This window comes from Thamnophis elegans, chromosome 12 (assembly GCF_009769535.1).
Source record: "Thamnophis elegans isolate rThaEle1 chromosome 12, rThaEle1.pri, whole genome shotgun sequence".
NCBI classification, from domain to species: domain Eukaryota; kingdom Metazoa; phylum Chordata; class Lepidosauria; order Squamata; family Colubridae; genus Thamnophis; species Thamnophis elegans.
In genome coordinates, this window is record NC_045552.1 from 59,240,004 (window position 1) to 59,262,182 (window position 22,179).

The 22,179-nt window shown below is 47.4% G+C and overlaps 2 protein-coding genes across 3 annotated transcripts; both read left to right on the top strand.

The window, feature by feature from the left end:
- The first annotated feature begins 1,044 nt into the window (after positions 1-1,044).
- Positions 1,045-15,568, top strand: LOC116515671 (transmembrane protein 185A). 2 transcript variants are annotated; one of them, XM_032227822.1, is made up of 7 exons: positions 1,047-1,273; positions 8,197-8,373; positions 9,365-9,572; positions 10,738-10,821; positions 12,128-12,304; positions 13,401-13,524; positions 14,284-15,568. In XM_032227822.1, exons 1-7 carry the CDS (start codon positions 1,236-1,238, stop codon positions 14,526-14,528), a joined length of 1,053 nt encoding a protein of 350 aa, XP_032083713.1. In that variant the 5' UTR covers positions 1,047-1,235; the 3' UTR covers positions 14,529-15,568. The 2 variants fall into 2 exon arrangements, with proteins under 2 accessions (XP_032083714.1, XP_032083713.1); XM_032227823.1 differs by lacking the exon at positions 8,197-8,373 and having other exon boundaries at positions 1,045-1,273.
- Positions 15,569-16,972: 1,404 nt separating this feature from the next.
- LOC116515672 (heat shock transcription factor, Y-linked-like) lies at positions 16,973-19,710 on the top strand. The gene is given in 4 exon segments (XM_032227824.1): positions 16,973-17,491; positions 18,883-18,958; positions 18,961-19,587; positions 19,590-19,710. Coding segments are annotated over 4 exon segments (1,203 nt in total). The 5' UTR covers positions 16,973-17,059; the 3' UTR covers positions 19,658-19,710.
- Positions 19,711-22,179: the final 2,469 nt, after the last annotated feature.

Sequence of the window (22,179 nt, forward strand, 5' to 3'; positions counted from 1 at the left end):
AACATTCATGTTCATGCATTTTAAGTTTCCTCTCTGTTTAAAACTAAGAACGCATCCTCTCCGGTAGCCAGAATCCAGATGAGCAGGGATTAACCCCAGACAAAGAATCAAGCAGAGAAGTAATCAAGGGATTATTACCAGGAAGAACAATCCTATCTCCACCAACACTGGCAATCCCCGAAGCGAATAAGTTTGGGCATTATGGTTTCCAATAAAGGAGAATATTTGTGTCCTCAGAATTGAAAGGAGGGGGGTCCCTCCTCGGTGGGCTCTCAGCTTGCTTGTTTCCTTGCAAGTCTCTTCTGTCGGTCCTTCTGCCAGAGATCACCACGTGGCACTCATCCCCCAAGAACCAGCCCTGCTGAGCAGTTTGTTCAGAAGTATTGGGACTCATAAAGTGTTGGCATTTGATGGGTTCCCTGAATTTGCCCCCCAAAATCAGTAAAAGCACGCACAGAAACCCTGATACTTATAGCTGTCATGGGCAAATTACAATAAATAAATAAATGAGCATTTAAAAGGCAGATAAAATGGACAGGTTTGCATAACACAGAAAAGTCAGCGCATAAATGCAATCAACTCACTCGAACCAGATGAAATCAGGGTCTTTCCTCCGTGGCAGCCCCGTTGTCTGGATCTGCCCCGACCATCTTCTGCAATCTGATTATTTTATTTCCCTGGTGCTTTCATAGCCTTCTTTCCATTCCAGGAGTTCAATGCGTATCAGTCCTCTTTCTTTTAACTTCTACGCTTCCCCTCTGCAATGAATGAAATGCATTCCTCCTCTGCTGCCCCGCATTAAATGGCATCCCTACAGACACGTGTTTAGCCACTTGTCAGAATCTGCCCTTAAATCCATCCTGGCACAGAATGCAGCCATCCCTGCAAAGGCTTCCGCCCGCCACGCCCATAAAAGGGCACGGCTTCTCGCTGCGTGTGACGTCACGCCCTTAGCGCGAGGGGGCGGAGCGCGAAGGCGCGGAAGGAAAGACTCGATGCTTCAGAGGTCGGGGTGGGCGGGGCCTGCCGTTTGTTCGGAGGTCCTCCGCGCGTGCGCGGCGCAGCCACGGCGCAACCGCAGTGCGGCCCTTCGGCGGAGTCGAGGGGAAGCGTCTGATGGTCGGTGGAGCTGAGGCGGGAGCCGGGTTTTTTTTCCCTCCTTCGCCGGGAGGCTTCGGGCCGGAGCCGCCATGTGGCCGTGGTGACCTAGCGGCGAGGGCGGGAGGAGGAGCGCCATGAACCTCAGGGGCCTGTTTCAAGATTTCAATCCGAGGTGAGGGGAGGCCGGAAATGGGCGGGGCCTGGCGGAAGGGGCGGGGCCGGCGAGGAGTGGGGGATGGGTGGAAAAGCGACCTTGCAGTGCATCACTGGATTTGGGGCTGGGGGGAGGGGAGAGATGCATCCCATTGGGGTAGGTCTGGATTATAATCCCCATAAGGCACAGCCAGTATTGGGGGGGGGGAGATCCATCCCATTAGGGTAGGTCTGGATTATAATCCCCATAAGGCACAGCCAGTATTGGGAGGGAGATCCATCCCATTGGGGTAGGTCTGGATTATAATCCCCATAAAGCACAGCCAGTATTGGGGGGGGGGAGATCCATCCCATTGGGGTAGGTCTGGATTATAATCCCCATAAGGCACAGCCAGTATTGGGGGGGGAGATCCATCCCATTGGGGTAGGTCTGGATTATAATCCCCATAAGGCACAGCCAGTATTGGGGGGGGGAGATCCATCCCATTAGGGTAGGTCTGGATTATAATCCCCATAAAGCACAGCCAGTATTGGGGTGGAGGGGGAGATATCCATCCTGTTGGGGTAGGTCTGGATGATAGTCCCCATAAGGCACAGCCAGTATTGGGGGGGAGATCCATCCCATTGGGGTAGGTCTGGATTATAATCCCCATAAAGCACAGCCAGTATTGGGGGGGGGGAGATCCATCCCATTGGGGTAGGTCTGGATTATAATCCCCATAAGGCACAGCCAGTATTGGGGGGGGGAGATCCATCCCATTGGGGTAGGTCTGGATTATAATCCCCATAAGGCACAGCCAGTATTGGGGGGGGAGATCCATCCCATTAGGGTAGGTCTGGATTATAATCCCCCTAAAGCACAGCCAGTATTGGGGTGGAGGGGGAGATATCCATCCTGTTGGGGTAGGTCTGGATGATAGTCCCCATAAGGCACAGCCAGTATTGGGGGGGAGATCCATCCCATTGGGGTAGGTCTGGATTATAATCCCCATAAAGCACAGCCAGTATTGGGGGGGGGGGAGATCCATCCCATTGGGGTAGGTCTGGATTATAATCCCCATAAGGCACAGCCAGTATTGGGGGGGGGGAGATCCATCCCATTGGGGTAGGTCTGGATTATAATCCCCATAAAGCACAGCCAGTATTGGGGGGGGGGAGATCCATCCCATTAGGGTAGGTCTGGATTATAATCCCCATAAGGCACAGCCAGTATTGGGAGGGAGATCCATCCCATTGGGGTAGGTCTGGATTATAATCCCCATAAAGCACAGCCAGTATTGGGGGGGGGGAGATCCATCCCATTGGGGTAGGTCTGGATTATAATCCCCATAAGGCACAGCCAGTATTGGGGGGGGGGAGATCCATCCCATTGGGGTAGGTCTGGATTATAATCCCCATAAAGCACAGCCAGTATTGGGGGGGGGAGATCCATCCCATTGGGGTAGGTCTGGATTATAATCCCCATAAGGCACAGCCAGTATTGGGGGGGGGAGATCCATCCCATTGGGGTAGGTCTGGATTATAATCCCATAAGGCACAGCCAGTATTGGGGGGGGGAGATCCATCCCATTAGGGTAGGTCTGGATTATAATCCCCATAAAGCACAGCCAGTATTGGGTGGAGGGGGAGATATCCATCCTGTTGGGGTCGGTCTGGATGATAGTCCCCATAAGGCACAGCCAGTATTGGGGGGGAGATCCATCCCATTGGGGTAGGTCTGGATTATAATCCCCATAAGGCACAGCCAGTATTGGGGGGGGGAGATCCATCCCATTGGGGTAGGTCTGGATTATAATCCCCATAAAGCACAGCCAGTATTGGGGGGGGGGGAGATCCATCCCATTGGGGTAGGTCTGGATTATAATCCCCATAAGGCACAGCCAGTATTGGGGGGGGAGATCCATCCCATTGGGGTAGGTCTGGATTATAATCCCCATAAAGCACAGCCAGTATTGGGGGGGGGGGAGATCCATCCCATTAGGGTAGGTCTGGATTATAATCCCCATAAAGCACAGCCAGTATTGGGGTGGAGGGGGAGATATCCATCCTGTTGGGGTAGGTCTGGATGATAGTCCCCATAAGGCACAGCCAGTATTGGGGGGGAGATCCATCCCATTGGGGTAGGTCTGGATTATAATCCCCATAAGGCACAGCCAGTATTGGGGGGGGGGGAGATCCATCCCATTAGGGTAGGTCTGGATTATAATCCCCATAAAGCACAGCCAGTATTGGGGTGGAGGGGGAGATATCCATCCTGTTGGGGTAGGTCTGGATGATAGTCCCCATAAGGCACAGCCAGTATTGGGGGGGGAGATCCATCCCATTGGGGTAGGTCTGGATTATAATCCCCATAAGGCACAGCCAGTATTGGGGGGGGGGGAGATCCATCCCATTGGGGTAGGTCTGGATTATAATCCCCATAAAGCACAGCCAGTATTGGGGTGGAGGGGGAGATATCCATCCTGTTGGGGTAGGTCTGGATGATAGTCCCCATAAGGCACAGCCAGTATTGGGGGGGAGATCCATCCCATTGGGGTAGGTCTGGATTATAATCCCCATAAGGCACAGCCAGTATTGGGGGGGGGGAGATCCATCCCATTAGGGTAGGTCTGGATTATAATCCCCATAAAGCACAGCCAGTATTGGGGTGGAGGGGGAGATATCCATCCCTTTGGGGTAGGTCTGGATGATAGTCCCCATAAGGCACAGCCAGTATTGGGGGGGAGATCCATCCCATTGGGGTAGGTCTGAATTATAATCCCCATAAGGCACAGCCAGTATTGGGGGGGAGATCCATCCCATTGGGGTAGGTCTGAATTATAATCCCCATAAGGCACAGCCAGTATTGGGGGGGAGATCCATCCCATTGGGGTAGGTCTGAATTATAATCCCCATAAGGCACAGCCAGTATTGGGGGGGGGGGGAGATCCATCCCATTGGGGTAGGTCCTGATTATAATTCCCATAAAGCACAGCCAGTATTTGGAGCTAGGGTAGAGCGATCCATCCCTTTGGGGTAGGTCTGGATGATAGTCCCCATAAGGCACAGCCAGTATTTTTTCTTACCTATTGGGATATAGAGTATGCCGATAGCACCAAGAAAATCATTTCAAAATAACACCCTGCATTAAAAATTATTTTCAAGCGTGATTCTGGTATCCGAGTACTAACAGGAATTTTGGTGATGCTTGTAGAATACTCAATCTCAAATGTTGAGACTGCCCTTTTTTTAGAGTAAAACTGTAGTTTCAACAAGTAGTTGTAGAGCTTCACACTGAGTCCTTGGGATAGAAGAAACGGTGTAAATAAAATAATTGAAAGGAAGGAGCTTTCAGGACTGGTGGTTTCCCCCTTTTTTTAGTTTTTCACACTGAAGAGCATTTCTGCTTTATGCCTTCTGAAGAAATGGAAAAATCCTTCCTGCTTTTCTCATAAAGGGAATATTGTAAAATTTTCTTTTTCTCTTTACATCCTGCACACCTTCCCTCCTCCTTCATTTTCACCCATTAAGAGTCATTCCTGGCCTCTGCAGCTTTCTAATGAAGAAGAAGAAAAAGAACAGGCTGTTGTATTAAAGCTGCTTTTTACACAACGGCTCAATGGCGGAATACAAATTGAGCCTTCGGAGTTGGCTTGGCCCGATTAAACAGTGGGGAAAGTTTCCCAGTTGTGTCACTGCCACAGCTCTGTGGGACCTGAACAAGGCGGAGGGGGCCCCCGTCAATGCCAATTATTGCTTTTCAAGTAGGAAGATTTTCTCTTTTTTTAATTTAATTTTATTTAAACCCTAATTTTATTTTGATCCTATGACTATCACTAAGTGTTGAATCTTAAGATTTATAATGAATTTATTTTTATGATGACTATGGTCATGATTTATCACTTATAAGCTTTTATGTACAATGGAAGTTTATGCGCCAAAGACAAATTCCTTGTGTGTCAAGTCACAGTTGGCCAATAAAGAACATTCTATTCCATTCCATTCATTTTCTATATTCTAGTCCAGTGTTTCTCAACCTTGGCAACTTGAAGATGTCCGGACTTCAACTCCCAGAATTCCCCAGCCAGCGAATGCTGGCTGGGGAATTCTGGGAGTTGAAGTCCGGACATCTTCAAGTTGCCAAGGTTGAGAAACACTGTTCTAGTCTACCCTAGTCTACTCTAAATTCCCCATTCTATTCATTTTCTCATTCTATTTTATTCTAGTCCCTCTTCTATTCTACTCTATTCTTATTTTTATTATACAATGGCACAAAAGGACAAAGAAGCGTCTTAGCAATTCTTGCTCCGTTTCTCATGCGCACAGAATTTCTTGAGCTCTTTGAGAGAGTGACATTCTGGCTGCAGAAATCCCTTGAAGTTCAAATCTTTATTGTCAGCGCACAACATATGTACAATGAGATTGGTTGAGCTCCCTCAGTGCAACACCCCCCCCAACATAATACAATTCACAGTGAAGAGGGGAAAAACACCCTAACCCAATAAATCATATTAACAAATACCCAGTCCTGTTGCACCAGTGTGAGCATGTTACACGTTGCACCAGCCCTGCAAATCCATGGTACTGAGTAGTTATGTAGGAGGGATGCAAATAATTCACCTTCCTCATCATAGATAGCATGTCTTTAATTTAAAGACTTTTAATGACTTTTAATGGATCACATGGCTGTGAAAAAGCATCTGAAATGCTGTTTTTAATTACTTTTAAAGACTCTTAATGACTTTTAAAGACTTTTAATGGATCACATGCTTGATTATTTGTCTGGGGTTAATCTCTGCTTATCTGGATTCTGGCTACTGGAGAGGATGTGTTCTAGTCTTAAGCAGACAGCAAACCCCAAACGCAGGAACACTGATCATGTTACCTAGTTGGGTCATGAAACATCTGCAAGAAAACCACCAAGCTCAGTGAACACCCAGGGCTCCACCTCTTTGCCCTACGACCATCCATTGACCCTTCCCAAGCTTCCTTCCACTCTCCAGCAGTGGTGTTTCTGCCGATGACACATCTGGCCCTCCTCAAAAATTACCATCCTGCTTTATTGCCCTCGAAGAACATCTCCAGGTTTACTCATCGTCCTCCAGACATGAAGCCATCCAGAAGCCTCCCATTCTTGGCTTGTATGAAAGTAAAATAAATACATATATCAGGCCTGGAAGCCACTTTTCCATTGGCCCTTCAGGCCTGCCCCATTTATTGCTGTGGGAAACTGGGAGGGGGGATTATAAGTATGGGAGAAATATAGTCAAAATAGCGTTTCTTTCTCAGAGAGTCAAGGACGTCTTGCCTTGCATCTGGAGGGGTGTGACTGGACGGCATCTCCGGTTGGAACGGTGCCCGATCGGGCCATGTGATGGACATGTGGGTGCTGGGCAAGGAGATGGACTTTCTTTTGGGTGGGGAAAACCTGGAAGCTTTCAGATTCGGGCTTTCCCAGATGTGCCAATATGACGCCTGTAATAAAATGGAACTTTGAGGAAACCCGAGCCTCGGAGTCTTCGTTTTTTGGGGGTGTCACTTGGGAACCTGACAACATAATTGCAAGAGAGGCAGTGATAACCTGAAAGTCCCTTCCCTTACAGTCAGAGCAAACCATTGCAAGAATCCATCACCCAAGCGGCAAATATTTCCTATCCCTTCGCTGTCACGCTGTTCGCCCTTGCAGTCCTCTTGCTCTTGTTCTGCGCACATCTGTAAGCGGTGCCCAATCGGAGCTGTCTGCCTGGGCTCCCTCGCTCATAATCTTCCCTTCCTTTGTGTTGACTGAATAATGACAGTTTGAAGGCAGCTGCTGTGGTGTGAGTCAGCTTCCTGATGGGAGGCATTGGAAGGAAGCCCGTTGTGTTCCCTGCTAATGAGATTTTCTTCATTGTTTTGCCAAACGGAGAGGAAGGCAAAAGAGTTTTACCACCGTTTCTTGCCGTCTTTCACTGTCGACCATTGCAGCTTCCTCATGGTCACACAATCAAAATTCAGCTGCTTGGCACCTGGTTCATACTTACGACCGTTGCTGTGTCCCGGGGTCAGCTGATCCCCCTTTTGCGACCTTCCAGTGAGCAAAATCAGTGGGGGAATCCAGATCCACTTAACAACGGTGTTTCTAACTTAAGAGCTGCAGGCATTCACTGAACAACTTCTGACATAATAGATTTTAACCCCTGGGATCTTGGGTAGGACCCCACAGAGGCCATTGGCAGAGCCGAGGGCTCCATTTGGGTGTCTCATGAAATAATTGCTGCTCTTGACTTACGACCACAGTCGTTAACGTAGAAAACGAATCGGGCATGGAGGCGATAGCTGAATTCACCCGATGTTTTAAGACAGTGCTTGGATTCCCGTTGCAGGCTGAATAACCAAGTCCGTTTCCATTTAGGCCGCAGCGTCAATCTAGTCCATCTCTTTATTTATGACTGTAACCATGTGGCTTGTATCTTTACAATCTATATTGTTTTATTTGTTTCCTGGTACTATTTGATTGCTTATTAGTAACCTTGATGATCACTAAGCGTTGCGTCTTATGGTTCTTGATGAAGGTATTCTATTTTATTTTTCTTTATGTCCACTGAGAGCATATGCACCAAAGACAAATCCCTTGTGTCTCCAACCACACTTGGTTGTATAAATAAAGAATTCTATTCTATTCTATTTGCTCGGGAATTGAAGTCCAGATACCTTTAAATAGCTACAGCTGAGAAATACTTGGTCTCGCTTAAACGGGAAATGAAAATTATGATTTTAAAAGTGCGCTTGCAGCTGCCAAAGGGAATTTAAAAATCAGAAATTTCAGGGAGTCATTGGGAACTTTTCTTGTCTCCTTTTGTTCACCTCTTCTTAATGACTTACTGTTTTTGAAACACAAGCTACACACCACGATTGTGAAGGCGATAATATCCTAAATTGATCTCCTCTTCCCTTTTTTTTTTTTTTTCTCTTCCTCCATAGCAAATTTCTTATTTATGCCTGTCTGCTGCTCTTCTCAATTTTGCTGTCTCTCCGGCTGGATGACAAGATCGAATGGAGCTACTGGGCTGTGTTTGCTCCGATATGGCTGTGGAAGTTAATGGTTATAGTGGGGGCCTCCGTAGGGACGGGGGTTTGGGCCCGGAACCCACAATATCGGTAAGAGGGACCCGTCCCTGCTTTGCAAATGTCTTTTTTCTTTTTTAATCGTCTTTTGAAGTTTCAGGTAGGACCCACTGTGAACAATTGTACAGTTGGTCTCAACTTACAACAGTTTGTTTAATGACCGTTTGAAGTTACGACGGCACTGGGGGGAAAAGGTGATTTATTGCCGTTTTTCACTTTGGGCCGTTGCCGCATCCTCACAGTCACGTGATCAAAATTCAAACCTTTGAGAACAGGCTCACATTTATGATGGTCACAAGTGTCCCGGGGTCACCTGATCCCCTTTTGTGACCTTCCAACAAGCAACCGGGGCGGGGGGGGAGGTGTGTTTCCAGTTTTGCTTTACAACGGGGTTACTAACTTAACAGCTGTAGTGATTCACTTAACAACTCTGGCAAAGAAAGAGTTGGAGGTGAAATGGAGCAGAACTCAATGCATGTCTCACTTAGCGATAAAAATGTTGGCCTCTGTTGTGGTCGTAAGTCGAGGACTACCAGTTAAAGTGTGCAGATGCTGGACCCTTTTGTGATCCAGGTAGCTCCAAGTAGCTTCCGAAGTAGTTGGTTCATTTTTGACTCGCTATAACTGCAGCTGCCGATCCAGGTGAGATGCCTTGGATTTGATTATGTTTTTTTAACTAAATCAATGGATTAGATTCACACTAGGCGCCACAGCCTAAACGGAAACAGGGTTGCATGTTTGGTTATTCATCATGTGATGGGAATCCAAGCGCCATCTTTGAAACCTTGTGTGAACCTGGGTGTGACTCCACCCACAGTTCATTTTCTGGGCTGGGCATTTCTCCGTAGACCTAAGAGTTGTGTTGTTTGAGAAGCCCAGTTTTTTCTTTTTATGCCTGCTTAGCAACTTCACCTTGCAAATGGGTCATTTTCCAGAGATTAAGCTCAGTCCAACGTCAGGAAACGTTTGGGTTAACCTTGTAGTAGGGGTGAACTAACAGAACTGATTTCCCTTTACTCTTTAGAGCAGAAGGGGAAACGTGTGTGGAGTTCAAAGCCATGTTAATTGCCGTTGGCATCCACCTCCTCCTCCTGATGTTTGAAGTTCTGGTTTGTGACGGAATCGAGCGAGGGACCCGTTTCTGGCTGCTGGTTTTCATGCCCCTCTTCTTCGTGTCTCCGGTATCGGTGGCTGCTTGCGTGTGGGGCTTCCGGCACGACCGATCTCTGGAGGTGAGGACAGTCCATATTAGAAAAATAGAGCAGTGGGTCGTCATTCAAAGCTAGTCCCACATTTTAGTGATGTTTTATAAGGGTTTTTTTTTTTAATGATTTTGTGTGCCTTTGGGACAGTGTGACACCTGTAGGAGTATCGGGCTGTAGGTGGGGTGAAATGTAATCTGGATTCCCAGGAAGGAGACGCTTTTTCCCAGAGGGTAGAGAGACAGTGGAAAATTTGGCCAGCGGGAAGGAGTGTTAAAACTGTCAGAGTTTGTTGCAAAAATCAAATCCAGAAAGCACACACAGATAACTGATTCAGCTGGATTGATTTAAATAAGAAATGTCTTTATATACATAATAACACATGAGCAAATGTACAATACCAAAAGTGATTCTTCAGTTTCAGATCAGAGCAGCAGACTAGTTTAGTTTTCAGCACAGACCGCTTTCAGTTTCAATTCTTAGCACAGCGTTCAGAGCTGCAGGGCTAAACCACACCCAGGCTCAAATCTGTTTCATCTCCCATTGGCTATTCTGTTGCTATGCCTATTCATTGGCTGACCTTATTACCATGTCTCTGCCAGTCATGAATTCTCTGACCAAAAACAGCTCATCCCGTAGTATATCAGTAGTTATGCAAATAGTTGCTTTAGCCTGGCAAGAGCCTGTCTCTGGGTGAAGAGCAATAAAGGAAACTACTCTTAAGGAATCCCACGTGTCCCAACAGAGAGTTTTATAATTCAGAATATTTATTGTGTGTGTGAGAGAGAAAGACAGAGAGAGATAGAGGGAGGGAGAGAGATGTTCCCCTCATTCAAGGAAGAGCAGAATTCTACTTGTAAGAGACGAGTATCTTCTTTGCAAATGTATTTCATGAGTCTTCTTATTTTTTTTTGAAGATTCATACAGGAGTCATGGTGAACAATTGTACTGGTAGTCCTCGACTTACAACAGTTCGGCAAGAGAAGTCGTAAAACAGGGCAAAACTCCCTTGATTAAATTTCTCACTCAGCGACAAATTTTGGGCTCGGTTGCGGCCGTAAGTCGAGGACTACCTGTATTCAGGTGACAGGTACTTTGTAACTTGTGGCTTTGCTACCTCAAGCAAGATACTCGTTGCTGGTTGCAGCAAAATCCATTCTGACTCTAATCCGTTTGCTTTGGTTCTCTCTCCTAGCTGGAGATCCTGTGCTCCGTCAACATACTCCAGTTCATATTCATTGCCCTCCGACTGGACGAAATCATCAAGTGGCCGTGGCTTGTACGTAAAGCTGTAAAGAAAGATCCTCCTCTTTTCAGAATGTCGGGGTTGTTGGGCCAGTAGCGGCTGACAGGCCGAAATGAGTCGTCAATGGATTTTGACAATGGGGCCTACTTGCAGAGGGATCTGGTGGAGGAGTGAAGGGAACGGAATGACTTTAAATTGTCACGCAGATAAGTGAAGCAAGGGGAGATCTCATGAGCACTTGAATGATATTCCTCTAGGGAACTCCAGCCTGTAGCTGGGACTGGAGATGCCATGGGAGGAAGCATTTTGTGGAATTGGGTAAAATGATAATAATCCTTGCCTGATGCCCAAAATGAATGTTTCAATAGAAAATTAATTTTTGGAGGTCAAGGTTGAACTGTTGTGGGTTTTGGTGCTTTCTGAGCTTGGTTGTTAGTGTTCTGACCGAGGCTTCCCGAGAGCGTGAAGCAGACTCCTGGTCCTGACAAAAACCCCTTTTATTAATTGACTGTGAATTCTGATCATTCACCTCCAGCAAAGTCTTTCGAGGGAGGATTTACAGTCACAGACCTTATCCGGCTTGGAGAGCTGCCAGGCCGAGATCTCCAAAACTTGGCCAGGATCCTCTGAGAGTCATGAACCAATTAAGCGAATTAATTGTCTCCTGCAAACTCCCCTTTCGCTCCTCTTTTATTTCCTCTGGGAGGAGCAATTCATTGTCCACTTGTGGCCTTACTCCCAAGTCGACCCCTGTTCTTTAGCTCTTCCCTTTGTCTGGCAACTCTGCGCAGGCGCACACTGGGAACAGGCTCCAGCTGTTCTTCTGCCTCCCTGATGTCTGACTCCGAAGGCAGCTGATAACTGGCATACAGCCCTGGCCCCCTCTCTGCCTCTGATACAGAGCCCTCCTCAGAGCCTTCCCCAGACTCCAGGACTGGCCCAGGTTCCCCCCCAACCTCCTCACTGTCTGCATTCCTCAGCCACCTCTGCTGGCTGCTGATGGGCCACAACAGTTAGATGTTTCATGACCCAACTAGGTAGTATCATCAGTGCTAGAAGGAAACAGGATTTGCAGAGTGGAGGAGAACAATGGCCGTGGGGTCCTTGGTGCTCTCTCTGAGCTCGGTTGTTACTTTGCAGGCGTTTCGTGACCCAACTATGTAACATCATCAGTGCTCGAAGGAACCCCGCATAAATATTTCAAAACATATTTCATGCTCATCGTTAGAGCCTCGCTTTTCAAACATCCAATGCGTAGAATGGAAATGAGTGGTCCTTTTGAGTGATGGGTGACTCTCTCTCCCTCCCCTTCCCCCCCCCCCCCTGTTTTAATTCCTAGGTTGTTTGTGTCCCTCTGTGGATCCTGATGTCCTTCCTCTGCCTGGTGGTGCTGTATTATATCGTCTGGTCAGTCTTGTTCTTGCGCTCGATGGACGTGATCGCCGAACAGAGAAGAACCCACATTACGATGGCCGTCAGTTGGATGACCATCGTGGTTCCGTTGCTCACCTTTGAAGTAGGTTGAACCATATATATGTAGAAGCCATTGAGATAGAAAAACGCCCACACAGCATGAACAGGCGGGACGATACCTCCCGCCTGCCAGCCATTTGGAATCCTGCCAGCCTTATTGATAAACGAGTCCATAACATGATGAATGACACCAGGCCCACACTCACAAAAGCCACACAGGATGTCACCACCAAACACCCACAAAGAAAGCAGACAAAAACCCACACTGATGAGGAGGCACGGCCAAGGACCAGAAGCCAGACTGCAAATGCACAATTAGCCTCTTCAAACCCCTCCTATCCTTACATGAAACACAAACCCCCAACCAATCAGGACACACCTCCACCCAATCAGGACACAGCCAAGCCCCCACCCAATCAGCTCAAACCCCCACTGGCAGTTAAAAGGAAGAAACAGCCAAGATCTCACATTGCTCCTGGAAGCACGAAGCCTGAAGATGACAAATGAGACTTCGTCGAGACGTCACCAAGACATCTCCAATTTTACGCGGGAGAAAACCCGAATAACTAGAGACCTACATATACATGTACATACATACATACATACATACATACATACGAGATATATATATATATATATATATATATATAAACATATATATGTTTTTTTATTTGTGCTGATAAATAAATAAAGGGAGACTAGTATAGATCTATTTCAAGCTATTTAGCTCTCATCAGCTAGCCATACCCTTACTGGGTTTTGAACCTGGGCTATATTACATACTAGGCAGACATCTTAGCCATTAGGCCACAGGCTCTTATCTGTTATCAGCGAACCCAGGGTGAAAGGTATCTATAAAATAGTAAACAGTAAAAATATTGGGTTTCTGTCGTGATGGACTCTTGTGACGAGCCGATTGACAGATGATGGAAGCAGTTAGCTTCCTCCCATAATTGGGGCTTACCAGGGGTTGTAAAAATCTAATATATATATTAGCATTTAAATTCCTGCCGCCATAGATCTAATGGGGCAGTTTAAAAAACTGCCCCATTAGATCTATGGCGGCAGGGATTTAAATGCTGGCTGGGCTCCTGTTCCCTCCAGATCACTGAAGCCACCCGTTTTTCTCTCTCTCTCAGATCCTGCTGGTGCACAGGCTGGATGGGCACAACTCCTTCTCCTACATCCCCGTCTTCGTCCCGCTGTGGCTTTCGCTGATCACTTTGATGGCAACAACCTTTGGCCAGAAAGGGGGCAATCATTGTAAGTAGGCGAGAGCAGAACTCGGCCTCCTTCTGCCGACGGAGACCCAAGGGCAGAGAAAGGGGGAAGAACAGAGGGGAATATTTGTAGCTCAGGGTTGAACTGCGGGGTCCTGAGCTTGGCAATTCTCTTGTAGATGTTTCGTGACCCACCTAGGTAGCATCATCAGTGCTGGAAGGGGAGTGGGGTTTGCAGACAGGAGGAAGACAATTGCGGGGTCCTTGATGCTCTCTGAGTTTAGCGGCTGATGCTTCATTGCCCATCTAGTCTAAGCAACATCATCCGTGCTAGTAAGGGGAGGGGTGGGGTTGCTCTCAGTTTACATTCTAGTGCAGTGTTTCTCAACCTTGGCAACTTGAAGATGTCCAGACTTCAACTCCCAGAATTCCCCAGCCAGCATTCGCTGGCTGGGGAATTCTGGGAGTTGAAGTCGGGACATCTTCAAGTTGCCAAGGTTGAGAAACACTGTTCTAGTGCCTCGCCGGGAAACAGCCCAACCAAAGACCCCCCTAAGGCTTTTGTTCTATTAATTGACTGTCCAATCCCACCAGCACCGACAGGGAAAGCCTATAGAATATAAACTTGGGAGCAAAAACCCACCCCTCACTAGCACCGCTCACGAAATGTCTGTAAGGAAACCAGCTCCGAGAGCACAAAGGGCCCTTCCGGAGAGGGAGAATGGGGGGGCCAGGGCTTCCCAAGGTGGACAGGCGAGTGACTTTGCCCCCCGCTTCCCCCCCCCCCCCCCCCCCCGCACAGGGTGGTTCGGGATCCGCAAAGACTTCTGCCAGTTCCTGCTGGAGATCTTCCCCTTCCTGAGGGAGTACGGCAATATTTCTTACGATCTGCATCACGAAGACAACGAGGAAGCAGAAGAAACGCCCCTCCCGGAGGCCCCCAAAATCGCTCCGATGTTCCGGAAGAAAGCCGGGGTGGTCATTACCCAGAGCCCCGGGAAGTACGTCATCCCGCCGCCCAAGCTGAATATCGACATGCCAGATTAAAAGCGGAACTTTTGTTTTGCCAAGGACGGATGTCTCCCCCCGTGATTTCACCACTGGCTTCTCCTCAGCCGACACTATAATGATTTATTATTTTAATTCCATGCCTTTGTTTTTAGTTTGTTGGCGGCTAGGGATGGGGGACCACTGTGGATTTGCATTCATAAGACGTTCCCTTAACATGCGTCCATCCCGGGGTGTCAAAATATCACCCCAGTGAAAGCGGGAAGAGTTCAGTAACTCTGGCCAGGTGAAGCCGTGGGAACGGCTGAGTCTCTGCTCACAGAACGGCAGCCTTAGATTTAAAATCATCGTTTGCCACTACTAATACTCTTTCACAGTCCCCTCACACACACACACGCCCCCGAGTTCTTCCTGTCCACTGTTCCCCCTGGACAAAGGCCCCCGGAGGGCTTTGCGCTCACTTTCTCCCGCAGTGGTGGATGGGTGTTTATTTTGGAGAAGCCAAAAAAGGAGGTTCCTGAACGTAGGAACCTTCCTCCTTGGCGGAAGTCACGTTTTCCTGTACATAGTATTTATATGAACTTTTGGCAATGTAATATATTGGGAGGGGTGGAAACAGGAGTCTGTACATTATAAATATGGATGTAAAAAGTATTTTTTAAAAGGCTGTACGAAAGGCGTAATCTCCGGTGCGCGAAACACCCCCGTTCCGTGTTCCTCTTGGCTTCTATTTCTCGGTTTGAAGGACCTTCGGCAAAAGTGGTTCACGCATTTCGAATCCCTCCCCCCCCCCCCGGCATCGAACTACGAACCTTAACTACTATTCCGATGTGAGTCTTTGCGCACGACTGTTGGCACTTCTCGTTCTGGATTAAATTGGCTTGGAAAGAGGTATGTAAATTTCTCTGTGAATAGCCTCAGTCTTTGTAACCATCTGCGGTGGAGAGGGAAGAGACTGCCAGACCCTCAAAAAAAAAAAATAATAATACTCCCACTTTTGTTAACGCTACACATTTGGGCAAAGGCTGGTTTCTCACAGCCTCCCTTTTGGCCTGTTCAATAAAGCGTCCCCAAATTTTTTTGAGTGCTAATGTTTTTGTGTGTCAAGCTTACCCACCTGCAGGATTTTTTGCAAGCCTGTTTTCTTGCAGGAGGTGAAAAATGTCAGCCTGAGCAAACTCTTAACCACCTCAAATACCCTGGGTAGAAGTTGTCAGGCAAGATCTATTGAAGGAGGACTTCACTGGTGTGAGAGTTTGGTAGAACGTTTGCTCAAGATCAGAAACAAGAACATAACATGGGGAGAACGAGAAAGGACCTTTAAAAGATTAACAGAGTTGGACGGGACCTTGTAGGTCATCTAGTCCAACCCCCACCCAAGCAGGAGAGCCTCCACCATTTCTAACCGATGGTAGTCCAGTCTTTTCTTGAAAGCCTCCAGGGATGAAGCTCCCACAACTTGTGAAGGCAGCTTCTGTTCCATTGGTTGATTGTTCTCCCTGTCAGAAAATGTTCTCCTTATTTCCAGGTTGAAGCTCTCCTTGCTCAGTTTCCATCCGTTATTCCTTGCTTGGCCTTCGGGTGCTTTTGGAAAAGCTGCTAGGAAAATGTGTCCCATCACAGCACAGGAGAATACAGAAGAGGACCCAAAGAGAAGCCGTGATGAGAATTGGGGAGCCCTGCTCATCCACCCAGTCCATGCGAGAAGACTACAAGTTCCCTAAAGGGAGAAAAAAGACCCTTATTTGATGCAGCCCTGAGTTCCTAGATCGTGGAAGTCGAACCTTTAGCGACTTAAGACTTGTGGGCTTCAATGCCCAGAGTTCCCCAGCCAGCTATGCTTAAAAGTTGCATTCTGTGAGTTGAAATCCACGAGTCTTAAAAGTTGGACACACACACACACCCCCTGTACTGGGTGGGAAACCCCTTTAGCATTGAAAAGTATCTTTAGATCCTCCCAAATCTTATTTCTTTATAAACTTGCACCTTCTTAGCAAACGCCAAGTAAAGTCGGCTTGGTGGCGAGGTGCAGAATTCTCTTCTGGATTTCCTTTTCAGGGTGCAGAGTGCGTAGAGGAATCCCCAGTGAGGGATCTTGCCGTGTCTCCACTCTTGCACAACTTATACGGTGCTGGTTGAGGTTGGCGGCTTACTTTGAAATAAAGTCTTTACTCCATCTCCCCTCTCTTCTTCTCAGCCCCCCAAGTCCTCTCTTCTCCTCCAGCGCAGCTGCAAATAAAACCTTTCCTGTCATTATGATCTCGTTTGCTAGGAAACCAGCGTTCATTGTGTGATGTCACACTCGGTCTCCAGATAAAAGCATTGTGATGTTCTAGAACTCTTTCCTGAAGCTCCTGCTGCCTAGCCTCTCTCTTTGGGGTTTTGTTTTTTAATAGACCTGCCGGCACTCTTCCCCGGCATGGTTCGTCAAACAGCATAACAATGGCGACCGCGGAAAGCTACCTGGGTGACCACAGGAACTGGACACGGCTCTTCCCACTGTGCAGACTCAGCCCGTTTCAGACGAAGATGAGGCGAGGCCTCCGGCGATTCCCCTCCCCTCCGCCCCCATGCACAACAAAACCGCCGGCGGCGACTTTGCCCTGCGGTCGATGATCGAAGAGAACGCCTTCCAAGCGTTGAGCGACGGGCCCTGGGCGAAGCGGCCCCGCCTGTCGCTCTGCGAGGAAGCCGGCCTGGAAGACAACGATTTCCTCTCGCTGACTTTCCCCAAGAAGCTCTGGAAGATCGTGGAGAGCGAGCAGTTCAAGTCTCTCTGGTGGGACGACGAGGGCAGCTGCGTGGTGATCGACGAGGAGCTGTTCAAGAAGGAGGTGCTGGAGCGCAAAGGGCCCATGCGCATCTTCGAGACGGACTGCATGAAAAGCTTCATCCGCCAGCTGAACCTCTACGGCTTTAGCAAGATGAGGCAGAACTTCCAGCGGTCGGCCTCCCTGGTCGAGTTTTTAGCGGAGGAAAAGGCCGCTTACGCGTTCAGCAAGGTAAGGCCCTCCGCCAAACCAGTTAACGGTGGTTCTACCTTGCTGTATCCACCACGCCGGGCTTACACCGTCGTTTGCCAAACCAGTAACGGTGGCTCCACCTCTTGCATCCACCATAATGGGCTCATGCTATCTTTCGCCACACTAGTAATGGAGGTTGCACCCCTTGTATCCACCACAATGGGCTCACGTCTTTTGCCAAACCAGCAACAGTGGCTGCACCTTCTGTATCCACCGCGCTGGGTTCATGCTGTCATTTGCCAAACCAATAATGGTGGTTCCACCCTCTTGTGCCCACACTGTGCTCGCGTCATCTTTTGCCAAACCAATAATGATGATTCCACTTCTTATGTCCACCACGAGGGGCTCATTTGCCAACCAGTAATGCCACTTTCTATATCCACCACTCCGGGCTCACACCGTCTTCTGCCAGACAAATAACGGTACCACTTCTTGTAGCCACCACTCTGGGTTCACATCATCTTTTGCCGAACCAGTAATGGTTCCACTCCTCGTAGCCACCAATCTGGGTTCAAGGCGTCTTTTGCCAAACCAGTAACGGTGGTTTCACGTTCAGTATCCACCACATTGGGCGCACGGCATCATTTGCCAAACCAGTTATGGTGGTTCCACCCTCTTGGGTCCACCACACTGGGCCCGCACCATCCCTTTCCTTCTCCCACGGGTACAGAATGCCAACGATTCCTGGCAAAAAGAATTGTCGTCATTGCAAGTGGCATGGCTCAAAAACATCCAGTATATGCATGAAATTAATGGACAAGGGAACAAAATGTTTCCTGTTCCTCCCTTAAGAGCCCGTAAAGGGAAGATTTGTTTCAACGAAGATGGGCAAGGTGCGAGCGGGATGCTTGTTTGTTATGACCTACTAGATGTCTTGATTGTGGTTTAATTCACACAAGGTGGGTGAATAGATTGTGTGAACTCAAGACATTTACAGCTTATTTCTAAAGGTAAAGCGTCCTATGACTTCACGGGCTGCATTACTCCAGTCTTGTCCCATGCAAGTAGAAAAATAGGAACCCACTTTGGTGGGAAGGGAACAGCGCTCCGTGCACCTTCGGCATTGAGTCATGCCAGCCACATGCCCACGGAGACGTCTTCGGACAGCGCTGGCTCTTTGGCTTTGAAACAGAGATGAGCACAGCCCCCTAGAGTCAGTAACGATTAGCACACATGTGCGAGGGGAACTTTTACCTTTACCCTCGTTATCTATTCCTCCCCCTTCCCATATCTTGTCCGGCCACCACTGTGGCATCCCCGAAGACGCCAAGAGAAGATGGCTCCAGGGATGACCGGACCTTTTAGTTCTCTCATCTTTCGATTCCTCCTCAGAAGGTTAACTAACTCCCGTTTTTCCCCCCTGTCTCTAGCTCCAGTTCTACCATAACCCCAATTTTAAGAGAGGATGCCCCCACCTTCTCGCGAGGTGCAAGCGAAGAGTTGGAATCAAAACATGCCGCCCGTTGCTTTCTCGCTAGAGGAAGATTTCGGCGAAATCTGTCTGAAGAGCAGGTCCGGAAGCCCAGAAGGTCCACCTTCTCTGGGGTCTTCTTCCCGGGAAAACAGCTTCCTGACCACTTCTCCCAAAGATAAGATGCACAAACTTGGTCTTCGGAAGCCACCTGTGACCAAAGGCCTTGCTGGAACGGTAGGCCGTCTGAGAAGCGGGTTCGCGCCTTCTCCGACCCCTTTGAGGTCTTCAGATCAGGGTCCACCCGAGGACACTGAGAACAAGATCAACCAGCTGGCGCCTTTCCACTTGCCCCAGCACCCCAACCATGCTCGAGTCAACACCCATGAGATCGATTCCACCACCACCACGTCAGCTACCTCATTGTATCACGTCATACCTCCCGTCCCCAACAGCCACTTTGCGCCAATGATTGGGCTGCCCGCCTTCCCAACCATGTATCCAGACTTATCCGCCATGCAAGCTCACTGGGCCAGCATCCTTCCCTTCTGCAACCCGTGGTTCTCCATGCCGATGATAGCGGCCGCTTCGGCTATTTCTATGTCCAGGTCTTCCCATCACCACCGAACTCCTTCATACCACCATTGTCCTAACTGCAACTGTACGTCAACCCTCCGTCCGCTTCCAAAGGAGCCGGACCCAAAACAGCAGACTATGCCGGGTACCATCGATAAAAAGGACTGGGGAAATTCTGGAGACGTTTTGCATCTACTTAAAATAAGGGAATCTATCCAACGGCATTGGCTGAAGAATAAACTTTTGTTCTTCCTGTCTGGTTTACCTAGGTGAACTTCTTTGTATTTCTTTCATCACGGATAACACAGGAAGGATGTTTTCCCCCTCAAAAGTTTCCTTGTTTAAATGTATAGATCAGGGGTCGGCAACCTTAAACACTCAGAGCCACAAAGGTCCTAACCGGAAACCCCCCCCCATTCAATTCTGAGCCAACCGGAAGAGTCCGGTTCCCGCACCATAGAGTCTCCTCCTAGCACTGCGTCCATTTTCCCCTACCTGTCCTAACCGAAAGCCCTATCAATTGTGGAGCTGACCAGGGACAGGGAGCCACAACAGAGGGATGAAAGAGCCACATGCGGCTCCAGAGCCATGGGTTGCCGACCCCTGGTATAGATTGAGGAGAAATGCCTAGGGAAGGAATTGCATTGATTTGAATTAATAAGTTTCCTACTTCTGTTGCCACGGCTTTTAAAAAAAAAGCTGCAGCCTATACAAAAATCTTTTTTTGGGTGGAAACTAATCAAGGAGAGAAGCAACTTAGAACTAAGGAGAAATTTCCAGACAGTTAGACCATTTGTCTGGTGTAGGGGGTTGGACTCGAAGACCTCCCAGGTCCCCTCCAACTCTGTTATTCTATTTGTATTCTATTCATTTTAAAGTTCTTGGTCTGTCATCATTTTCAAGTTAGCCACTGGTGGTTAGGAACATCTGGTGCAAAATAGTTCTCAGACACCCAAGGGTGTTTAAAAACCTGTATACGAGATCATTATGAATTTGACCAGCTATAAATGTAGAGAATTGGCATTGGCATCAGAACTTGGGAAGGCAAAAAGTGTGAAGGATGCTTGCAAAGGAACAATATGTGACATGGTGTTATGGTGGGGGAATCACAATTACGTGTGTTGACCTTTGTTGGGGGACGTTGCCCTCCCAATTCTCAAGGTAAGTATTCTAGAGAATAAAATAGTGTTTCTCAACCTTGGGTATTGGAAGACATGTGGACTTCAACTCCCAGAATTCCTTGTGGCTGGGGAATTCAGGGTGATGATGATTGGGGAATTCTGGATGTTGAAGTCCACAAGTACCCAAGGTTGAGGAACACTAAAAATTGACCACTTCCTAAGTTCTTACTACGAATCTTTTCAATCTACTGAGATCCGGGCTTTACGTCACGAAGAAAACAATCACCACAACAGATTTCGACCTTAAGGTTATTAATATGCACCTATTATTATAATGGTGTCATTCGATGCTTAAGGGACAGTGATTTGTTAAATGAAACATTGGCTGAATTATGAGATATTTTTTACTGTGTGTCTAGATCTTGTTCACATTTTTTAAAAGGTGGGGAAAGAGTTGATTGAATCTGAAGTACAAGACAGTTGGACTATAGGCAGTCAGAGCAACCAACAGTGAATTCCTCAAAACATTTTTAATTTGCTATTGTGACCCCCCTGTACAGTATTATAAATCCTCAGCTCGGATCTCGGCTTAATCAAGTTTGAAGATCTGGTGAAGTCAACAGGACAAGTTACTTCTTGGTTGAAGTAGCGACTGATTTTAATAATGCTCATCTTGTTTCTTCTGTTCAGTTTAACTAGAGTTTTTCCCCTTTTTTAATTCAGCAAATTAATATTTTGAGGAGCCAGAAGCATATTCTAAATGTATTTAAATTGGCTAAAACATCTAAAAGATTCTGAGTTCAGTTTGCTTTCCCTGAAACGCATCTTTCGATATTCATGGATGTTACAAAATGAAGCTATCTTTCTTTAATAAAAGTGGTAGACAAAAATTGATATCAAGAATTGCAGGCTGTGAGCAAAAAGTATAATCCTAGCGAATGTTTAGTTTGGATGAGGAGTCACCTCTGACACATTATTTATAAACTATGGGGCCATTCTCTAATTAACATTTGTCGCCTTAAAGAAACATGACTTCACCTTTTACTTTCATAATTTTTCAGCTATTGTATTAGCAAAGCAGGAATTCATTTTATCAACAGTAAAAGTATTTGCTTTTACTTGACATGGTGCTAATAATATTAAATTTGGCAAATCCTGTAGCAATATTGTGCTGTTGATTTGAAACCTAAAATGTGGAATAATAAATGCTTCAAAGCAGTTGACTCAACCATTGTTATGGGAAGTAGGTTACTGGATAATGTATGCACGGAGGAAGAGAAAATATGTTTTGAAATAAAAAAATACCGGTAAATAAATCGGTGCTTTTAGTTTAATGAACCAGCTTTATGCCATCTACAGCTTTATTTTTTTCAGAATTCCCTGGATACCGCATTTATTCCACGTCCAGTGATAAGGAATCACAGCCTAAATGCGCCATTAAATTTATCGGGATCTAAATTGAGAACCATTGTTCTGCTAAAATCCTTCACGAGTCCTAAGGAAGGGGGGGGGAAGTCAAATTATCATATTTACATTTGAACTGCTTAACTTGCTGAACT

Excerpts from the sequence above, each read along its gene's own strand:
- LOC116515671 (XM_032227822.1), top strand. The coding sequence starts at position 1,236 with ATGAACCTCAGGGGCCTGTTTCAAGATTTCAATCCGAG. Across the intron at positions 9,573-10,737 it reads GGCACGACCGATCTCTGGAG|CTGGAGATCCTGTGCTCCGT; the intron begins GTGAGGACAGTC and ends TCTCTCTCCTAG. Across the intron at positions 12,305-13,400 it reads TTCCGTTGCTCACCTTTGAA|ATCCTGCTGGTGCACAGGCT; the intron begins GTAGGTTGAACC and ends TCTCTCTCTCAG.